Source organism: Mixophyes fleayi, chromosome 6, assembly GCF_038048845.1.
Source record: "Mixophyes fleayi isolate aMixFle1 chromosome 6, aMixFle1.hap1, whole genome shotgun sequence".
Taxonomy (NCBI): Eukaryota; Metazoa; Chordata; class Amphibia; order Anura; family Limnodynastidae; genus Mixophyes; species Mixophyes fleayi.
In genome coordinates this window covers 179,220,848-179,240,460 of record NC_134407.1, presented here as the reverse complement: position 1 = coordinate 179,240,460, position 19,613 = coordinate 179,220,848, and the positions used below count along the sequence as shown (strand labels likewise).

The following is a 19,613-nucleotide window of genomic DNA, read 5'->3' as shown; positions in this document are numbered from 1 at the left end:
TGAGGCACCATAATACATTTACAATGAAAAAAAATCAGTTCATGGTTTGGGTTTGTGAAAGGCTCTTTTGAGGTCTAAGGGTTAAGAAGGTGCCAAAATAAATCACTGTAATTGCTTCTCCCACGTCATCCAGTTCTTTACCTCCTCCCTTTTCTACTTTTCAACAATTTCCTCTGAGGTTCCAGCACAGATAAATAGGCTCAGAATGAGTAAAATAAGTTCATTCTGAGCCAAGTCACTGAATTCAAGAGCTTGCACTGAAGGAGTAGATGGTTTTATTACAACAGCAACATGAATGTGAAAGTTCTCAGTGCTCTTCTGATTCTGGCAATTGCCACAATTGTAGCTTTGGTGTCTGTCTTTTTGCTTGGATCTAAAACAAAGTCCTGTGGTTTTGAAAATCAGAAAATTTCACTTCTAAAGCACAACGAAAAGAGCTTGGTCTTTGCAGATCTGACTCCTGAAGAACTTACCCAAGTGGCGGAATACCTCAAGAAGAATCTCAATGAAGACCTAGTGGATATATCTAAAGCTGACCCTGCCTCCAACTGCATCTATTCTGTGGAACTACTACCTCCCAAAAAAAAAGATGTCTTATTGTATTTGGATAACGGAGGATCCAAGCCCAAAAGAGAAGCATTAGCTGTAGTTTATTTTGGGAGTCACAAGGAGCCTGAAATTAAAGAGTATATTGTGGGACCTCTCCCTAACCCTACATACAATAATGATGTTACCCTTAGGAAATATAAAAGCAAACTTCCCTATCACCGTAGACCAGTGATCGGCAATGAGTACAAACAGATACAAATGCATTTGCTTCTCAAAGAGTTCCCCAAAGCAAAAAGTTTCCTAAATGAAGTATTTGGCCATAATGAATCTGATAGTGACTTTTTTGCAGTTTTGACCAGCGCTCCAAGGGGCGTAAAGTCTGGAGACCGGAGCACCTGGTTTGGTCTTTTCTTCAACACACATGGAAGTGGCTATTTTCTACACCCAGTTGGGATGGAACTATTGGTGAATCACAAAAACCTAGATGTAAATAAGTGGACTGTGGAAAAAGTTTTTTACAATGGGGGTTACTTTGAAAGCTTGTCTGAATTGGGAGAGCAATATAAGAGGGGGGAGTTGAAGACAGTTAAGATGAAAAAGCCTGATCTTCAAAATGACATTGCTTCTCTGAAACCCCAAAAACGGACAGTCTTTGATATACCCATGCAATATGAGCCACAAGGTTCTCGTTATAGTGTCAAAAACAACCAGGTTTTGTTCCAGCACTGGAGTCTTGCATTTGGGGTTAATATAAACACAGGAGCCAGACTATATGACATCAAGTTCAAGGGGGAGAGATTAATCTATGAGCTTAGTATCCAAGAAGCTATCTCAGTTTATGGTTCCAATGCTCCAACTGGGATGTCAACAAGGTACATGGATGGACATTTTGGCATTGGCCGTTCTATTTACCAGCTGGTTCGTGGGATTGATTGTCCTTATCACTCTACATACATAGACACATATTACTTGCTTGACTCAGATCATTGGGTACTCAACAAAGGTTCCATCTGCATCTTTGAACTCAACTCTGGTATGCCTTTAAGACGCCACTTCTCAACTCTAGGCTCCAACTACTATGGTGGCTTGGCCAACACTGTTCTGGTCATAAGAACAATTGCGACACTGGGAAACTATGATTATGTGTTTGACTTTATATTCTATCAAAATGGGGCTATTGAGTCAAAAATCCATGCAACAGGATATATTAGTACATCTTTCTTCATGGAGGGAGGGATAAACCATGGAAACAGAGTCGGGCCTCACACACTGGGAACCATCCACACACATTTTATAAATTACAAGGTGGACCTGGATGTTGGAGGTAAGTAAATATGAATGCAAAATAATGATGCAACATTGAGTGGTGATGGCAAGGTACAGTTCCTTTTTAAAATAATACTGCTCTTTAGTTGCTGTACAGTAGTTTCAGAGTGGGGGAAGTATGACCATGTAGATTCATGTGAAGATGGTGAGAACTATTACATTAATGTTATGACATGATCACTCCATGTTAGTGATCATTGGAATCATAAATCCTAATAAGTCATACAGAGGGAATTCAATTAGCAGCGAGGTGCTGCCTCGCCTCAATGTCTGGTTGTGCACATTGCCGGCCAATACGATACAGAAATCTCTGCTGTTTTTCCCTCACATCTCTATAAAGATATTAGAAGTCACAGAGGAGTTCTGTGCTGGGCAAGTGTTTAAACAAGACCTGGAACTCCCTGGTGTCTTAAATACCCTCATAAACTATAGGAAAGGACTGATTTAATACTGGGCTTCTTAGCACAGAATAGTGAAGCAATGACATAACTGCTTCCTGACTATAATTTTGACATCATTGATTACAATGTTGAGATTTCTCATGTAAATGATTTTTAGACCCTGCCTGTTTGTGTCCACAGTTCTTCAGTCATTGAACCTATCATCTAAATTGTAGTGTATGGGCACTGTAAGTGACACTCAAATTAAAAAACAAACCATTATTAATGGCAAGATTATGTGCAACGAACAGAACAGCTAGGAATACACTTTAGTAAACCACCAAATTTTTGTATCCTTAAAAATCTAGAAAGAGGGATAAGGGATTTAGGATCCAAAAGAAATATACCTGCAAAATAAGTTGCAACCAGCATAATTATGTTCATTAATGGGTAAGAATGTGCATTAGACATTACATTTGTTGTAGCAACTATTTAATTTGTATAATTATTGCAAAATGCAGCATAATCCTTTAGGAATATTAATTATCAGCACAACTGGGATTACTCCCAGTAACTTAGAGAGTACTGAATATGAGTACGTGCAAAGCAGCAGGGCACATTGGCTGAGAGTGTACCGAGATACTGTACACAGCATTATTTTACATCAGTTCTGCTGTTCATGCACATGTTTTATTATGAGGAGGGTGTTCATAAATACTTAAAAATAAATACTGTTGTGGGCAAATGTATGTTGTATACACATATGCTTTGTTCATGATCAATTTCTAAGGGGACAGCATATCAGTATTAGAATACAATCTGGCACATGCATTACTAATCCTTGACAGTACACAGAGACCCTAATTATCCATGCACAGAGCGGAATGTTCATTATCATTACTTGGTAATGAGTAGCTATATAGATGTTATTATTACTGGGCAATACGACAGATACTTGCGGCAGTATTTAGGAATATGAAGAGATGTTCATTGTCCTGTACAATGCAGCATGCTTATAATCAATACCTAGGAGTGTCAATTGAGCCTTAATATTACTGTACATTACAGTTTGGTCATTACTCATTACCAAGATTACATAGATGCTATTGCTTATAAGATGTGTTCATTTAAACTGTCTTGGGAAAAAAAATTCTACCAGCACAGAAGGACTTAGATTCCATTCAAGGGAGAGGTAAAACTGAGAGACAGCTGTCTAACAGTGGCCAAACGCTTTAATCTCTGTCAGATATAAACTAGTACTCTGTGTGGAGCTGTTATGTTATTCTATGTATGTGCTTTACAGAAGTTAACTGGCATTTAAAAATGAAACAAATACATTACCATGTCAGTAAGAAAGAGGGGTTTGTAAAAACTAGACCCCTTTCCTGGCACTTCAGAAGTATCACACCAGTGATTATATGATTGTGAACGTTTGACTAATAATCGGTTAGCCCCAAAAATGAATATATGTCCACGTTCTCAAGCCCAAATCTCGGCATTGTGTGTGGGCTCAGGGGGAGCTCCACGTAATAAATGGAATATATATATATTCTCAACCACAGCCTATGGTTAGCCTGCTGTAACTCCCTCTGTGGCTGTCCTCATGTAGCAGCCTAAGATAATCATCTAGGTAATGTTTTCATAAGGAGCAGGGAAGTACATGCTGATTTGTGGTGGTGATGTTAGCAGGGGCACCTGAGTAATGTGATAGTGTTTACAGATCTAGCAGTGCAGTTTACAATGCTTTCATAATCATCATCATCAACTATTTATTTATAATGTGCAAGGCGATTATTATTAACACGGGTGTGATATAGAGACTGAGAACACTAGTGTGGGTGTCAGCTGGATCCCAGAGTGTTGTATGCATGTGTAAGGGAAGCACTGTTTCTCAAAACATGTAGCTCTGCGATGTACACAACACAATGGAGAGGTAAGTATGATAGGATTGATTAATTTGTAATTAAAATTAAAAAAAAGTATTAATTCTCTCCACTTGCTCCAAAAAGTGTTTCCTTGGCTCTTATATCCTGTTAGCCTGGTGTAGTGTTGTGTAGATTTGTATACCCAGCCATAGTTTGTGTTGCCTAGGATGGTCTTTGTGTGTGTCTGTACACATGAAGCACAAGTAAAGTTTCATGTATTTTAAGTGCTCCTGCAGAGTATTATGACATACACAAATTTGCACTATAACCAATACATAGGTAAATGTTATAATTATGTAAATGTCTGATTACAGGATTAAATAATTCCCTGGTGGCTCATGACATGGCATTTGAGGATGTGACTGCTCCCTGGAACCCTGAATTGCATTTACAACAAACAAAGCTAACCAAGAAAGTCCTGACATCTGAGACCGATGCAGCGTTTGAATTGCATGGACCTATGCCCCGGTACATCCAGTTTGCCAGCAAAGATAAGAATAAGTGGGATCATGAGCGTTCCTATAGAATCCAGATGGTTTCCTTTGCAGGGGATTATCTGCCAGAGAAGAGTGCCGTCCATAATTCAATGAACTGGGCTAAGTAAGTGATTGCCTTATGATATCTGACATAATAATATATGGTTTCAGTGCCAGATTTTTAAAATGTATCCCTGCTTTTTAATAAAGACCAACTGCACAGTATCACTTCTACTCGACTCCATGTGTCTGTCTGTCTTCCCTCCCTTTAGATTGTACGCTCCTTTGAGCAGGGCTCTCCTACCTCCTGTTTCCATCACTTTTAACTGCGCTCTCCAGCTACTCAGCTCACCTCCTCTCGTTCCCTCTGCCCTCTGTCTCCTCTCGCTTCTCTCCGCGACTCTTAACCTGTCTTCCATGCCCACCCCCTTGGGCCATAGTTACCTGCCTGTACTCACTTTTCCCCTCCCTCCCTCTCTTTCTTGCTGTGACTGAGCCCCCAGAGTTATAGTGCTTACTGTTACTTGTACTGTGTTGTTTCACCTTGTACTGTGCCATTGTTTGTCCTTGTACGGCGCTACGGATACTTTGTGGCGCCTTTATAAATAAAAATGAATAATAATAATAATACTTGCTCTGTATGTTGTAAGATCTATTGCATAAAGAAGTATAAAATGCAATGCATATTCATAAATCACAATATATTGTTGGGTCTGTTGACTACATGATTGTTGAGTTACACGTGAAATATGTTTACTTTCAATTTCACAATTCCAAGCAGTACCCATGATTATCATGGGGATCGCTGTATATAGGTTATACGCACCTGTTATGAACTGAAGCCTGTAAATAAGGTTTATAAATGGGTCGATGAAATGGGTAGCTAAGAGACACAAAGCGGGCGTCATGTTGGACAGCCTAGGATTATATAGAGTAGAATCCATCAGCAAAGTTTTCAGAGTCCCATTTAGAGAACAGCAACATCTTGAAAACTTTTCCATGTAATATTTGCCTCATTCTGTATTTTGCACAGAATTTTTACGTTCCTCGAGTAGACTTAATGATCTTTATTGTTTTGCGTGGAATTCCCAACTCCTACCTCAACTGCATCACAGAGAAGAATGAATTGACACATTCCTCATCCCAGCTCTAGTCTATGCAGTCTGTGAAATTTGGAATTTACAGTTCAGACTGGCATGTTGTGGAATGACAAAACCACTGCGGAACCTGCCCATTGTCACCAGAACGTTGCGTCTCTGCTTTAAATTCAATTTGCGTGACATTGTGCTGGAGCTTTGCTCATTTTTAACCCCAGTATATTTATGTGGGATGTTCCTTGTGGGTGAGGCAGCTGCAAGTGCACTTAGACCCAGCCGTTTCCACATGGTTTAATAGATCCCTCAAGATATTACAAATCACTTATGGTTCGTATGGCGTTCATAGAAGTCTTTTGCCTATGGCTTTGTGTATTTTTTTATCATCTCTTTTTAAACGTGTATTTTTCTTCTCAGAAGGTGAAATTATTTCTCATATACATGTTAGTTCTCCCATTTCCATATATATTTACTTACTTTAACTTTGTAATCTACTAGGGTTGATACCACTAAAGTGTATAAATTTGTGTCTTATAGGTACAAGTTGGCTGTAACCAAACACAAAGACGAGGAGCAGCGGAGCAGTAGCATCTTTAACCAAAATGATCCGTGGTCACCGACTGTCAAATTCTCTAGCTTTATTGATGATGAAAATATTGAAGACAAGGCAAGTATTTGTGATGCCAGGCCACACTTCTATATTAGTGTTCCTCATTCACTTTAGTGCTCCCGCCATGGCTTGCCCATTGTGAAAAATCCTACTGCACGGCTACTGTAAGACAGTACAGGAAGATTGAGTTAGTCAGCTTAGCAATGACTGTACCATTGATGCTTGGAAGCTGGGACTTACGTTCTATACAGGGGCGTGCTGGGCCACTCAGTCCAACCGTTGTTAGGGCCGCCCCCCCCCTCCGATGCAATATTTCTTATTTATTTTCTTCGGCCGCATCACATGACATGCGATGCGGCCACCTGTGCGCCCCCTGGACTTAAACGTGCCAGCCCGCCCCTGGTTCTATACCAAGTGCAATGAAATCTGCATATTTAGACTGTAAGCTCCAATGAAGCAGGGACTAATGTGAGTTGGGTCTCTGTACAGCGCTACGGAATTAGTGGCGCTATATAAATTGTTGCTGCCTTGACTATAATAGACTCACAAACATTAACATAAAACATGTGGGTGAAGATTTGTAAAGCTAATGAGCAATTCAACATATGCATACATATAATGGGAGTGTGCAAACTTTTTCTTTTTTAAGTAATATCCTCACATAATGGAGTTGTGACCAGAAGATGTACCTTAATTTAACTCTGCCTAAACCTGTTGTAGAGCCAGTATAAGGAGTATGTTGTCAAAACTTTACTGTATAATCTTTTTAAGTTTCTTATTTTTTGCAGAAATCATTGTACATTTTTTTTTAAATACCTCCCAATGTAATTTTAGAACCGCTAGACAGAGTATCATTTTGTGAGTTTAGATTTAATGCTTAATCGCTGACTTAAAACAGAATAAATCACTTTCTAATTCCAGGACTTGGTGGCTTGGATCACAGTTGGATTCCTACATATCCCCCACGCAGAGGACATCCCCAATACAGTGACAGCAGGAAATGGAGTGGGCTTTTACCTCCGACCTTACAATTACTTTAATGAGGACCCTTCAGTCCATTCTGAGGATGCGGTGTATTTCCAGCCACATGACGTCAGCTTGTGTAGTGTCAATCCATTAGCGTGTTTATCTGAAAGTGTCTCATGTGCTGTCAAAGCGCCTCCTTTTACCTACAACGGGTTTGATAACACCTATATTATACTATAGCAAAATTGACTTTTCATGTGACTGTAAGCTGTGAATTATGGTTTTCAGTGCAAACTTTATTGGTTGATAAAATCAGTAAAAAGGATTTCTGCTACATAACATCATTTAATTGGTATCATTTATAAGCTAATTGTACTCCTGCCTTTTCTTGACTATAGCACAGGTCCCATCATAGCAATTCCAGAAAAGCTGGGGCAACAGTGATTTGCGCCATTCAGTCCATAGATACCTATTATGTAATAACTAACTTTATGTAGGCAAAATTAAGATTTAAACTGGTGATAGGTATTAAAATCCTGTGCTTTAGCGTAAAAGCAATAGTATTACTGAACGGGCATGCTTGTGGGCAAATTGTACAAAACTTGCCAACTTGGCAATTGAGTTTGTTACTATGGTCAGAAGATGAGTGCACACACAGGCTGGGAGCAGTAATCTACATATTTACTAACATTCCTGATAATATTTCTATAAATTTTAGAAGGATCATAATGCATTGCCCAATATTGCAGCTTGAGTAACCAGCATAACATTGAAGCCATCCCCATCCCATCCCTAATCAAGGCATAATTGGTATCCCTGACCAAGTCTCTATTGAGTGTAAACATTGGTAGAGCTATTGTAAAATAAATGGGGTTAGAAACAAATGAACACATATAGTTATACAGGAGGGAACCAATGATGAACTGAGTGGGCTAAGTAATCATGCCTTTGGCATGCTTTTGTTTAGGAGGTCACTGTAGGCTTCCCCAATTCTAATGCAATGCTAGTAACAGTATCAGTGAGTATAGTGACACTCAGGGCTGCCATCAGAAATCATGGGGCCCAGTACAGATGAAACAGTCAGGGCCCCCCTCCCCTCAACAACCGTCTCTGCCACTCCTACCTCGAAGACTATGAAGGATAACATTAGCTGAGGGCACAACTGGGAGGGATACCATTAGCTGGGGGCACAACTGTGAGAGATAACATGAACTAGGGGCACTATGAGGAATAACCTTAACTGGGGGCACAACTATGAGGCATAACATTAGCTGGGGGCACAACTGTGAGGGATAACATGAACTAGGGGCACTATGAGGAATAACCTTAACTGGGGGCACAACTATGAGGGATAACATTAGCTGGGGGCATAACTGTGAGGGATAACATTAGCTGGGGGCACAACTGTGAGGGATAACATTAGCTGGGGGCACAACTGTGAGGGATAACATTAGCTGGGGGCACAACTATGAGGGATAACATTAGCTGGGGGCACAACTGTGCGGGATAACATTAGCTGGGGGCACAACTGTGAGGGATAATATTAGCTGGGGGCACAACTATGAGGGATAATATTAGCTGGGGGCACAACTGTGCGGGATAACATTAGCTGGGGGCACAACTGTGAGAGATAGCATTAGCTGGGGGCACAACTGTGAGGGATACCATTGGCTGGGGGCACAACTATGAGGGATAACCTGAACTGGGGGCAAAACTATGAGGGATACCTACCATTAGCTGGGGCAAAACTATGAGGCATAATATGAATTGGGGGCACAACTATGAGGCATAACGGTAGGGGAGTCACAGGTTTGAGGCATAATATGATCTGAGGCACAACTGTGTGGCATAATATGACCTAGGTCACTATTGGTTGGTTCCCTTACTATTGTTATTATAATGATATTAGCGTGACACAATAAGAAATAATTACATGTTATATAAATATATATAGACAGTGGTCAAAGTGGAAATTTAGAAGTGGCGGAATGGATAATGTAATGTTGTTTCGTGTATCATGTACTAATGAGAATATACTATTTTTCCTATGCAATCAAAAGAAATACCTATCTGTTCTTAAAAATATGGTAAATTTAAGAGGATGCACAAAGCAGTTGCAATTCTTAATTTAACTGACAGAAAAATTGTGATCTGGTCATGAAAGCATTAATTGGTTATTATAATTACAATGTTAATGAGTGGGGCGTGAAACAGATCTTTATTCTATCATGTACCTTTTAATCTTTTCACAACATTTTCCAATAATAACAATATATTTTTATACTTTACGTAAATAAATATCTAGTGATAGTACAAAAAATATAAACAAGTGGTTAAAATCTACACATATGTTGATTGCTGCATCCTCTCTGCTCCTTCTTCCACCAGTGATGGCGGGAACATCAACTGACAGGGGGAGGGGCGGATCACATGATCGCAGGGGCGAAGCTATTATTCCCCTGCAATTGCATTCGACAGCTGTCTGGCTGTCACTAACAGCCAGGCTCACAGCAGCAGTGGGGACATCGGGGAGGACAGCAGGCCCTGTGGTGAGCCTGGGCCCCATACACCTGTATCTCCTGTACTCCCCTGATGGCGGCATTGGTGACACTAGAAACAATGGTGTCTAGCACATGCATATTACTAGCAATAAAAATACTAGTAAAACACATATAATAAATGCTATTGGGTGTGAGCTCTTAAACATAGTGTTAAATGAATATATCAAAATAACTCAGGGTGCAAAATATGGAGGATAAATGAAATAAAAAATTTAAAAAATAATAAAATTACTAGCTGCTGGTGATTCACATAATTCTCAGAATAAGTGCCGCAATATCTTTATTGCGGATAAAAGCAAAGAGTTCTGGCCAGAACCTGCTGTACTAATGCATTTAAATCAACAAAAGGCAACTGCAGAAAATAGAATCATATCCAAAGGCACCATAAACTTAATTCAGTGATCCAAAAGTCTTCATGCAGTAAACTCTATTGAAATTGGTGCCATATAGGTGTCATCAGAGGTAACTGATATTCTTAGTAATTAAGTGCCTAGTCCCCTGAATCAAAGTACACATGATAATAATTATGACACAGTCCTATGATTACACATAGTGCGAAGTCCCAAAATAGCACATTTGGTATCCTGACAAAGATGATGGATCCTATGTGTGTATACTAATTTCAAACAGTTTACATGTGGTCTAGCTTAAAGTTCCAATAGTCCATTCAGAACACAGGATGGCATACAGTACCTCTTACGTGAAATGCTTTAGACACACGGGATGGGGTGTGCAAACTTATCCCTCCGAGGTTTCTTTGCCAGGGCTCCTGGGCCTCTTAAGTTCCCTCTGTCCACTTTCTGTGATGCTGCAGAGATGCCGGCAATAGTGGCTGATATGTTGTTAATCGTTGCCAGATCTGGTGTGCATGCACCTGAAAAGGTCCATTTGTAAACTAATAAAGTACAGGATCCCGTATAAAATATAGTCAACAAATGAATGATAGCATAGACCAGGGGTAGGCAACCTGTGGCTCTCCAGGTGTTGTGAAACTACAAATCCTAGCATGCCTTGCCACCCATCTGCTGGTTAACTACTGGCAAAGCATGCTGGGACTTGTAGTTTCACAACACCTGGAGAGCCGCAGGTTGCCTACCCCTGGCATAGACGATCAAACGCATTTCACCCATACAACGAGGGCTTCATCATGGATGTAATCTATTCCTATCGTTATGTCACGAGCGCCCAGCCTGTCCCAGGTACAGCAATCCGAACAGCTGACCGTGACTGGTGTCACCTTAGTTAATGAACAGTGAATACACCTTTTCTGCCACCACAAAGGATGTATTATGGTGTCCTTACGTTCACCAAAACCCATTATTAAAGTTTCACACTTAAATCACATACACATGTAGCATGAGCCTCCCTGGGCTTCGTAAGTTCACAAAGAATAACGGAGAGTACACTAGATAAAATATGTTTAATCTGAAAAATGTTTCCAAAGCTTATTTACAAAAAGGTAATAGCCAGACATACAATAGGTTTGCACAGATGCTAAAATAGGAAATAAAACCAGAATAACTACTTACATGTTCAGGAATTGGCGTGTGAGGACTGCACATTGAGAAGAATGGCACATTTCAGTCGGGTAGACCCTCCGCAAAGAAATGGACAATCTAATGTCTGAAACAAGGGATTTTTAAAACATTTCTTGTTGGGCTCTTCACCCCCCACTTTAGGAATTTTATTTTTCACCTAACTTAGATGGATGCCCAAAATTACATGGGGAATCTCCCCCGAAGTAAATTATCTATCACTAAGATATATGTTTGCGCACCTCAGAGAATCTCTCACCTCTGATCTTTCTGCCTGGCTAAGCCTAACTCCTCTGCCTACACAAACTACACAGAGATCTGTCTCTGGGCCTGGCTAGTTCAAAAGACAATTGACACTTGCCTAGTGTTATGCATAAATTCAACAGAAAATAGCAATCAGTCATTAGGTATAGTACATAATCGCCACACCTTATATGTCAATTAGGCGAATGTCCATTGGTCACAGTGAATTGCATGACCTTAAGTTATAATACCGTGCATAAGTGTACCACAATCTAATATATTTTAATAACAGATGTGCTTCAGTAGAAGGTTTCGGGACATTCTTGAAATGTTCCAGTAAAATAATCCAGATAATGAACTACATTGTTGGAAGGATATTTCTTGTCGTTAACCAGCCATATAAAATACACTACACTCTCTGATAGATTTTGGATAGAGAAAATCAGTCTCCAACTGTAATAGCATGTCTACTAATTCTGGTGAGATTACACATATGGACAAAAGTATTCGGACGCTTGCCAATTACACCAACAGGGACTGTAATGACATTGTATTCAAATAAATATGCTTTAATATGGAGTTGGTCCTCCTTTTGCAGTGATAACAGCTTCCACTCTTCTTGGAAGACTTTCCACAAGATGTTGGAGTGTTTCTGTGGAAATTTGTGCCCATTCATTCTGTAGAGCATTTATGAGGTTAGGCATTGATGTTGGACGAGAAGGCCTGGCTTGCAATCTTTCCAGTTCATCCCAAAAGGTATTTGATGGGTTTGAGGGGCTCTGTACGGGCCAGTCAAATTCTTCTACACCAAACTTCACAAACCATGTCTTCGTAGTCCTTGCTTTGTGCACTGGGGCACAGTCATGTTGGAATAGAAAAGGGCCTTCCCTAAACTGTTGCCACAAAGTTGGAAGCATAACATTGTTCAAATTGACTTGGTATGCTGAAGCATTAAGATTGCATTACAAGGGTGATAGGGGGCCTAGCCCAAACCCTAAAAAATAGCCCCATACCATTATCCCTCCCCCACCAAACCTCATAGTTGGCAAAATGAAGTCAGGCAGGTAATGTTCTCCAGGCATCCTCCAAACCCAGACTCACCTATCAGACTGCCAAACAAAGAAGTGTGATTCCTCACTCCACAGAAGGTGTTTCCACTGTTCCACAGTCCAGTGCTGGTGTGCTTTACACCACTCGATCTGACGCTTGGCATTGGTCTTGGTGATGTCAGACTTGCATGCAGCTGTTCGGCCATTAAACCCATTACATTAAGCTCCCACCGCACAGTTTCTGTGCTTATATTAATGCCAGTGTAAAATCGGAACTATGGAATCAGGGGAGTGTTGGCAACTTTTACGCATCATGCACCTTAGTAGTTGTTGACCCCGCTCTGTGATTTTACGTGGTCTTCAGCTGCGTGGCTGAGTTGCTGTTATTCCTAAACGCTTCCACTTTCTTTTAATATCACTTTACACCATTTCATCCGAGGCTTGGCATTGTTCTTGGTGATGTGAGGCTTGCATGTAGCTGCTCAGTCATGGAAACCCATTCCATTAAGTTCCCGCCGCACAGTTTTTGTGCTTACATTAATGCCAGTGGAAGTTCGGAACTCTTCAGATATAAAATCAGCAGAGTGTTGGCGACTTGTATGCACCATGCACCTTAGCAGTCGTTGACCACACTCAGTGATTTTACGTGGTCTTCCACTTCATGGCTGAGTTGCTGTTGTTCTTAAACGCTTCCAGTTTCTAATAATATCACTTACAGTTGACCGTGAAATATCCAGCAGGGATGAAATTTCACGAACCGTCTTATTGCAAAGGTGCCATCCTATCACCGTACCACGCTTGAAGTCACTGAGCTCTTCAGAACGACCCATTTTGTATCACAAATGTTTGCAAATGGAGACTGCATTACTAGGTGCTTCATTTTATACATCTCTGGCAACGGGTCTGTTTGAAACACCTCAATTCAATAATTAACAGGTGTGGCCAAATACTTTTGTCCATATTGTGTATGTTAAACTAGCATAATCTGCTGCTCAGTCTCCATGCTGTAGACACTCTAGGTCCAGGAAGAAGAGTGAGCCCTGATGTTGAAAGTCCTTTGCCAATTCTAGCTGTAATGAAGGATCTACAGATAACTTTATTAAGTTAGTGAACCACATTCTTCTCAGCTAGTGAAGGGGCTTTTGGAATAACTCTCTATTTCTTTCTTATTTTTTTAGTACTTTTGGAATCATCAAGAATGAAAGGGAATATATATGATAGGCGGTATTTTCAGGTGTGGGCCATAGCATCTAGACCTAGTGCACCTTGCTCCTTGTCTTGTGTAGATACAAAGAAGTAGGTTGGCATTTTTCTGTTGGCTCTGGCTACCTTAAGGTCAATTTCTGGTAACCAACAGTTTCTTGGTTATGAGGTTAAAAGCTTCTCAAGTGGTCTACCCATTTATGTGTACTACTGAGAGGTCCAACAAATGATGGTCAGTCCAAGTCTGGAATGTATGCCACCGGATTCCAAATAAACCTATAGAACTGTGTCCGGGTTCTTCACCAATAGCAGCCACTATTTCTCATAGGGCACTATGTGCTCATTGGTAATTAGTTGCTTCCATGTTTTGTGTGCAATAGTATAGGTTTATATTAAGACTGGCACATACAAAGAAATATAGGAGACTAAACCCTTAGCAGTAGTGAGTGGTAACAAGCTGGTTATACAAACTGCGCCGGAGTTTGCTCCTTGGTGCTGAATAAAAGACTAGACAGGACTTGAGTAAGAGCAGATAAAATATATGTTGACGGAAAGAAAGGTCCACTTTCCAAAACCTCAGCATGTTCCTGTAAAAACTATGTGATGAATTAGCCTTGGTACTTTTTTTACCTGATCTGCAGGAAATGGTGAAAATAAAAAGCCCTTCCAGCTTTTCTGGGATTCACTCTCACTCTCTTTTTTGGGATTCACTCTTTAACTGACTCAATATATTGTAAGTTCTTATGATCTGTATACACCATGATCAGATAGAGCGTACCCTCCAGCCAGTGCCTACTTTCCACAAATACACATTGTTTTACCATTAATTTTCTGTTGTCTACATCATAATTTATCTCTGCAGAAGCACATTTTCTCAAAAAGTATGCAGATGGGTGTGATTTTCCATCCTCACTACTATCCTGAGACGATAGAGCTCCAGCCCCTTCCTCCAAGGCACACACCTCAACAAGAAATGGTAGACTGGTATCAGGATGTTGCAGGATGAGTATTGAGATAAATTTGTCCTTTAGCAATTTTAGAGCTGCTGTGCTCCAGCTGAACATACCGATGGGTTAGTTCCTTTTTGGTTGTGGTCGTGATAGGCACCACACTGGTGGAAAATTATTTAATAAATTGTCTGCTATAATTGTAAAAAACAGTAAACTTGTGGACTGCATCTCCTTTTGAAACCATTCCAAGATTTTCTTTACAGCTGTAGCTCCTTCATCAGAGGCAGCTGAACACTAAGGGCCTTCAGATCCTCTGAGATTATTATTATTATTATTATTATTATTATTATTATTATTAATTTATATTTATAGGGCACCACAAAGTATCAGTAGCGCTGTACGAGGACAAACAGTGGCACAGTACAAGGTGAAACAGCACAGTACAAGTAACAGTAAGCACTATAACTTTGGGGCTCAAGGCACAGCTAGAAAGAGAGGGTGGGGAAAAGTCAGTAGAGGCTGGTAACTAGAGCCCAAGATGGTGGGCACGGATGACAGGTTAAGAGCCACTGAGGGGAGCGGAGAGATGCAAGAGGAGACAGAGCGCAGAGGGACTGAGAGGAGGAGATCTGGAGTAGCTGGAGAGGGCAGTTAAAAGTGATGGGAAACAGGAGGTAGGCGAGTCCTGATCAAAGGAGCGTACAATCTAAAGGGAGGGGAAGACAGACAGACACATGGATGAGACAGAGACGGGAGAAACGGAGATGGAGTCAAGGAAAGGGGAAGAAGGGATGAGAGAGAGAGGTAGCCGACCGGTGGGATTTTAGGCATGAGACTGGAAGGCTTTTAAGAAAAGGTGGGTTTTTAATGTTCATTTGAAAGAGGACAGATTAGAGGAAGTTCTGATGGAGCAGGGGAGCTTGTTCCAATGGAGGGGAGTGGCACGGGAGAAGTCTTAGATACGTGCGTGAGAGGGGGTAATCAGAGGGTAGGAGAGGTGACGATCTTTGGACAATTGCAGTGGGCGGGAGGGGGTGTGAATATCAGACCAGTGGCGGATCCAGGGGGGGCGATCTTGGCGATCGCCCCCCCTAGCAGGGGCTTGCTGCCGGCGGCTGCACACTGTGCAGGTCCGTTCGGCAGTGATAATGTGCTGCCCGGCTACTCTGATTGTGTTTTAAACAAAATCAGAGCAGCGGGACAGCAGATTATCACTGCCGAACGGACCTGCACATACAGTGCAGCTGCCGGCAGCCTTAGAAGTTAGAAAGGGGGCGGGGCCTAAGTGCCCCCCCCTTTATCGCCGGGGTAGAAAAAATTTCTAGATCCGCCCCTGTATCAGACAAGGGTAATTCTGTTTCTACAATAATGATGTTTAGGCTTGTACTTCTTTTTAGTGGGATTAGGTGGAAAAAATGTTTTTTTTCATAAGGTCAGATATAGAGAAAGAAAGGGAAATCAATTTTTACTGGTAAAAAGGCAGCTGAAGTAACAGGCATCAATATATGAATATACCACATGGTATTACTAAGCGTTTATTAAGATCCAGACAAGAGCTACCAAATAATAAGAGCAGGAGATCTAATGTGAGAGTATCCTAATCACAAAGCTGCAGTGCTGGTTAACAGAGGCAATGACACTAGACATCAAGACCGCCTAATGTAGGTGTGCCTGTGACATCACCAGCTTAGCAAGGCGGGAGGTGAGGGGATATGTACAGGAGGCAGATGGAGAGAATCTCTCTGTCCTATCTAGGAGGAGTGGTCTCATAAGAAAAAGTGTATTGCCCAAGGAGGGACACTAGAGAAACCTTACTGTGCTGAATCTCAGATTTTTTCAGGGAATAGTTATGAATTTAATGGCATAATGTGAAAAAAAATATGTTGAAGAGATCATCTCTTAGAAGAAAAACATGAAGTGCTTTAACTTTCCTTACCCACTAGAAATATACTATGAGGTGAAAGAAGTTCAAGTGATGCAATGAACCCAGATTAGGCCAGAATATACTGTACTGCAACGTCATGCAGTTATATACAGCATTGAAGATACAGTAAGATCTGTAGATATTAAAAATTGAATGGGTAAAATTGGTCTGATGTCGAGATTATTCCGATCAGCTGGATTTTATTAATATGTTTTTGGTATTCAAAAATACCACAATGTAATAAACTCTAAATGCTAGTATAAAAACTTCATATATAACAAACTGACGTTCAAGATGATACACAGGAGCCATAGAACAGAATATATAATCAGACAGAAGACCAAACATCCAGGTTTATAAATGCCACTCGAGGAAGAATATGTCTTCCAGGTGATTTATGTCAAACACTCTCACAGTACTGACCTTTTTGGCTGGGAGGCCTCTCTAACAGGTAAGATCTTCAGCACAGCTTCCAGTTACAGTAATTAGGATTGTAGGTTCGGGGATTCCAGAGTGAATGCAGAACCCAGCATGTACCTTCAAAGGAATGCGGCACACTGATTACACCATGCCTTGAGCAAAGCCGACAGATAGAAAGCCAGACGAGAGAATGTTTTATAAAATAATGCTATAATATTGCAGCAGAGTCTGGTGTTCCCTCATTGGCTTGGGGCACTAGACAATTCCCATGTTTGTTCACTCTAAATGCTGGCTCTGGTTTGTTGATCAAGGACATTTTCTGATTGTCAGTATGAATTCAAAAAGGTATTTTTCCCCTTATGGCTTGACTGGTTTATTGAGTTTTTTGCCTTAGGATAATGGTTTGAACTTGATTGATATTTTTCCACCCAATTAACTGGGTATGTATTTTTATTTAATATCAGTGATATGCATATGTACTATAGGAAGGAAGGTTCAGATATGGCTGCTTGTTATTTGTTAGGTACAATGAAGATCATCACCATTTATTTATATAGCGCCACTAATTCCACAGCGCTGTACAGAGAACTCACTCACAACAGTCCCTGCCTCATTAGAGCTTACAGTCTAAATTCCCTAACATACACACAGATAGAGAGAGAGAGACTAAGGGCAATTTGATAGCAGCCAATTAAGCTACCAGTATGTTTTTGGAGTGTGGGAGGAAACCGGAGCACCAGGAGGAAACCACTACAAACACGGGGAGAACATACAAACTCCACACAGATATGGCCATGGTTGGGAATTGAACTCATGACCCCAGTGCTGTGAGGCAGAAGTGCTAATCACTAAGCCACCGTGCTGCCCATGAAGTGGTGAGGTAGACACTTCTATGCTCAAATAGAGAATAAGTGCAGATCTGTATGTACAAATATGTGTATAGTTAATGACCCTGGTTAATATATTTTTATTCTATAAAAAATGTATTCATTGAAAACTCCTAATTTTCTGTATTTCTGAGCAAAACCTTTGTAAAGTTCATTAACTCCTTTGTAACAAGTTTGGTGTATGAACTTCTGACATCAACATGGACTTAACACTACGATCTTCAGCACCAGTTTGATAGGCGCTCACCTCACTAATCTGTGTTGTTGTTGCTTGCACGTGTTTCCCTAGCTTGTCCCACTTCAAACTTCTCTACACATGGGAAACACAGGAGTTGGCTGGGCTGAAATAAAATGTGCTGCTGTTAACATGCTAGTGTTCTGAACTAGATACATATTATTCTATAATCGCACCTTCCTCTGCTACATGTTCCTCATTTTGCTATCATTTAGGATAGGGTGTAGAAGTGACTAGTTAAGAAGTATTATTATAGATTGCTGAAATTAAGGGAGGCGGCTAATTAAAAGATAACAAAATAATTAGGTTGGGTACAAGCTACAACCAATTATCGGGCCAATCACATGATAAACGAGCGTTCAGCTGATATCGCACACTGTGTACACTGCTACAAAGAACAATTAGAGCTCCAAAGCTCATCGTATTGTTTTCTTTGATTTTTAAACTGAACTAAAAATGTTGTTGAACAATAGAACAATGTTGTTCCAATTCTGGAGTGTGTATGCGCTCACGACCGACAGTGTCCATAGGTCTCTATGAAGTGTGCAGAGTCACGATCTTTACAGCCGATGGTTATGACAGATTAAGAGCACAGATCTGAAGGTAAATCATGTAAAATGTGTTTAGTGTGTACACATAATTCGACATGCTGATCAGGTATTTTATTTTTTTTCTGTCGTTTGTGAAATCGTTATCCGGAGAAATTGGAAGAAGTTTTCTGTAGTGAGTACCCAGCCTTATGCACAGTCTGAGAATCAGAGGGTTGCATGTACTCATAGATCAGGTGACACTCTCTTAGGAAGGAGCCTGAGTGCTGAAATACAAATGTATTCCAGATGAGAGACACTGCTTTCCAGTAGCAGCCATATCACTCTCCCCCCACAGAGAGAGATTTTGGGAAGACTAAATTATAGGGGACATCCAAGAAAAAAATATTATCAGCTTCATGTTAAACAGGTACAAGATTTGCTGTTTAAAAAAGCCTACATGGGGTTGCAGCTTGTTGTAATATATTAATAGATTTAGATGCTTAACATCTTTTTAGCTTCTTACTATTTGCTACTGGCAATGATACAATTATATGGTAATGTTTTATTAAACTGACCTGTTCCTTGTCAATTTGACACTTGGAGCTGATGTTTGATGTTTTCCACAAACTCTTCCAAAATCACATATTGTTAAACAGTGAAAACTGTTAAAAATTATATTAGTCTTTTGCATAATACAAAAGGTCAAAATGTATCCACTGAAAACACCATTCTGTACACTGTTTGTATCTA

At 40.5% G+C, this 19,613-nt stretch overlaps 2 protein-coding genes across 2 annotated transcripts in view; both read left to right on the top strand.

Annotated features, from left to right (window-relative positions):
- IFI35 (interferon induced protein 35) overlaps nucleotides 1–19,613 on the top strand; it is a 721,240-nt gene that overhangs the window by 345,881 nt on the left and 355,746 nt on the right. The gene's annotated exons all lie outside the window — the stretch shown is intronic.
- Nucleotides 215–7,670, top strand: LOC142094858 (amine oxidase [copper-containing] 3-like). Its single transcript, XM_075177429.1, has 4 exons — nucleotides 215–1,873; nucleotides 4,495–4,780; nucleotides 6,288–6,417; nucleotides 7,282–7,670. Exons 1-4 carry the CDS (start codon nucleotides 292–294, stop codon nucleotides 7,564–7,566), a joined length of 2,283 nt encoding a protein of 760 aa, XP_075033530.1. The 5' UTR covers nucleotides 215–291; the 3' UTR covers nucleotides 7,567–7,670.

Excerpts from the sequence above, each read along its gene's own strand:
- LOC142094858 (XM_075177429.1), top strand. The coding sequence starts at position 292 with ATGAATGTGAAAGTTCTCAGTGCTCTTCTGATTCTGGCAATTGCCACA. Across the intron at positions 1,874-4,494 it reads GGTGGACCTGGATGTTGGAG|GATTAAATAATTCCCTGGTG; the intron begins GTAAGTAAATAT and ends GTCTGATTACAG. Across the intron at positions 6,418-7,281 it reads ATGAAAATATTGAAGACAAG|GACTTGGTGGCTTGGATCAC; the intron begins GCAAGTATTTGT and ends TTCTAATTCCAG.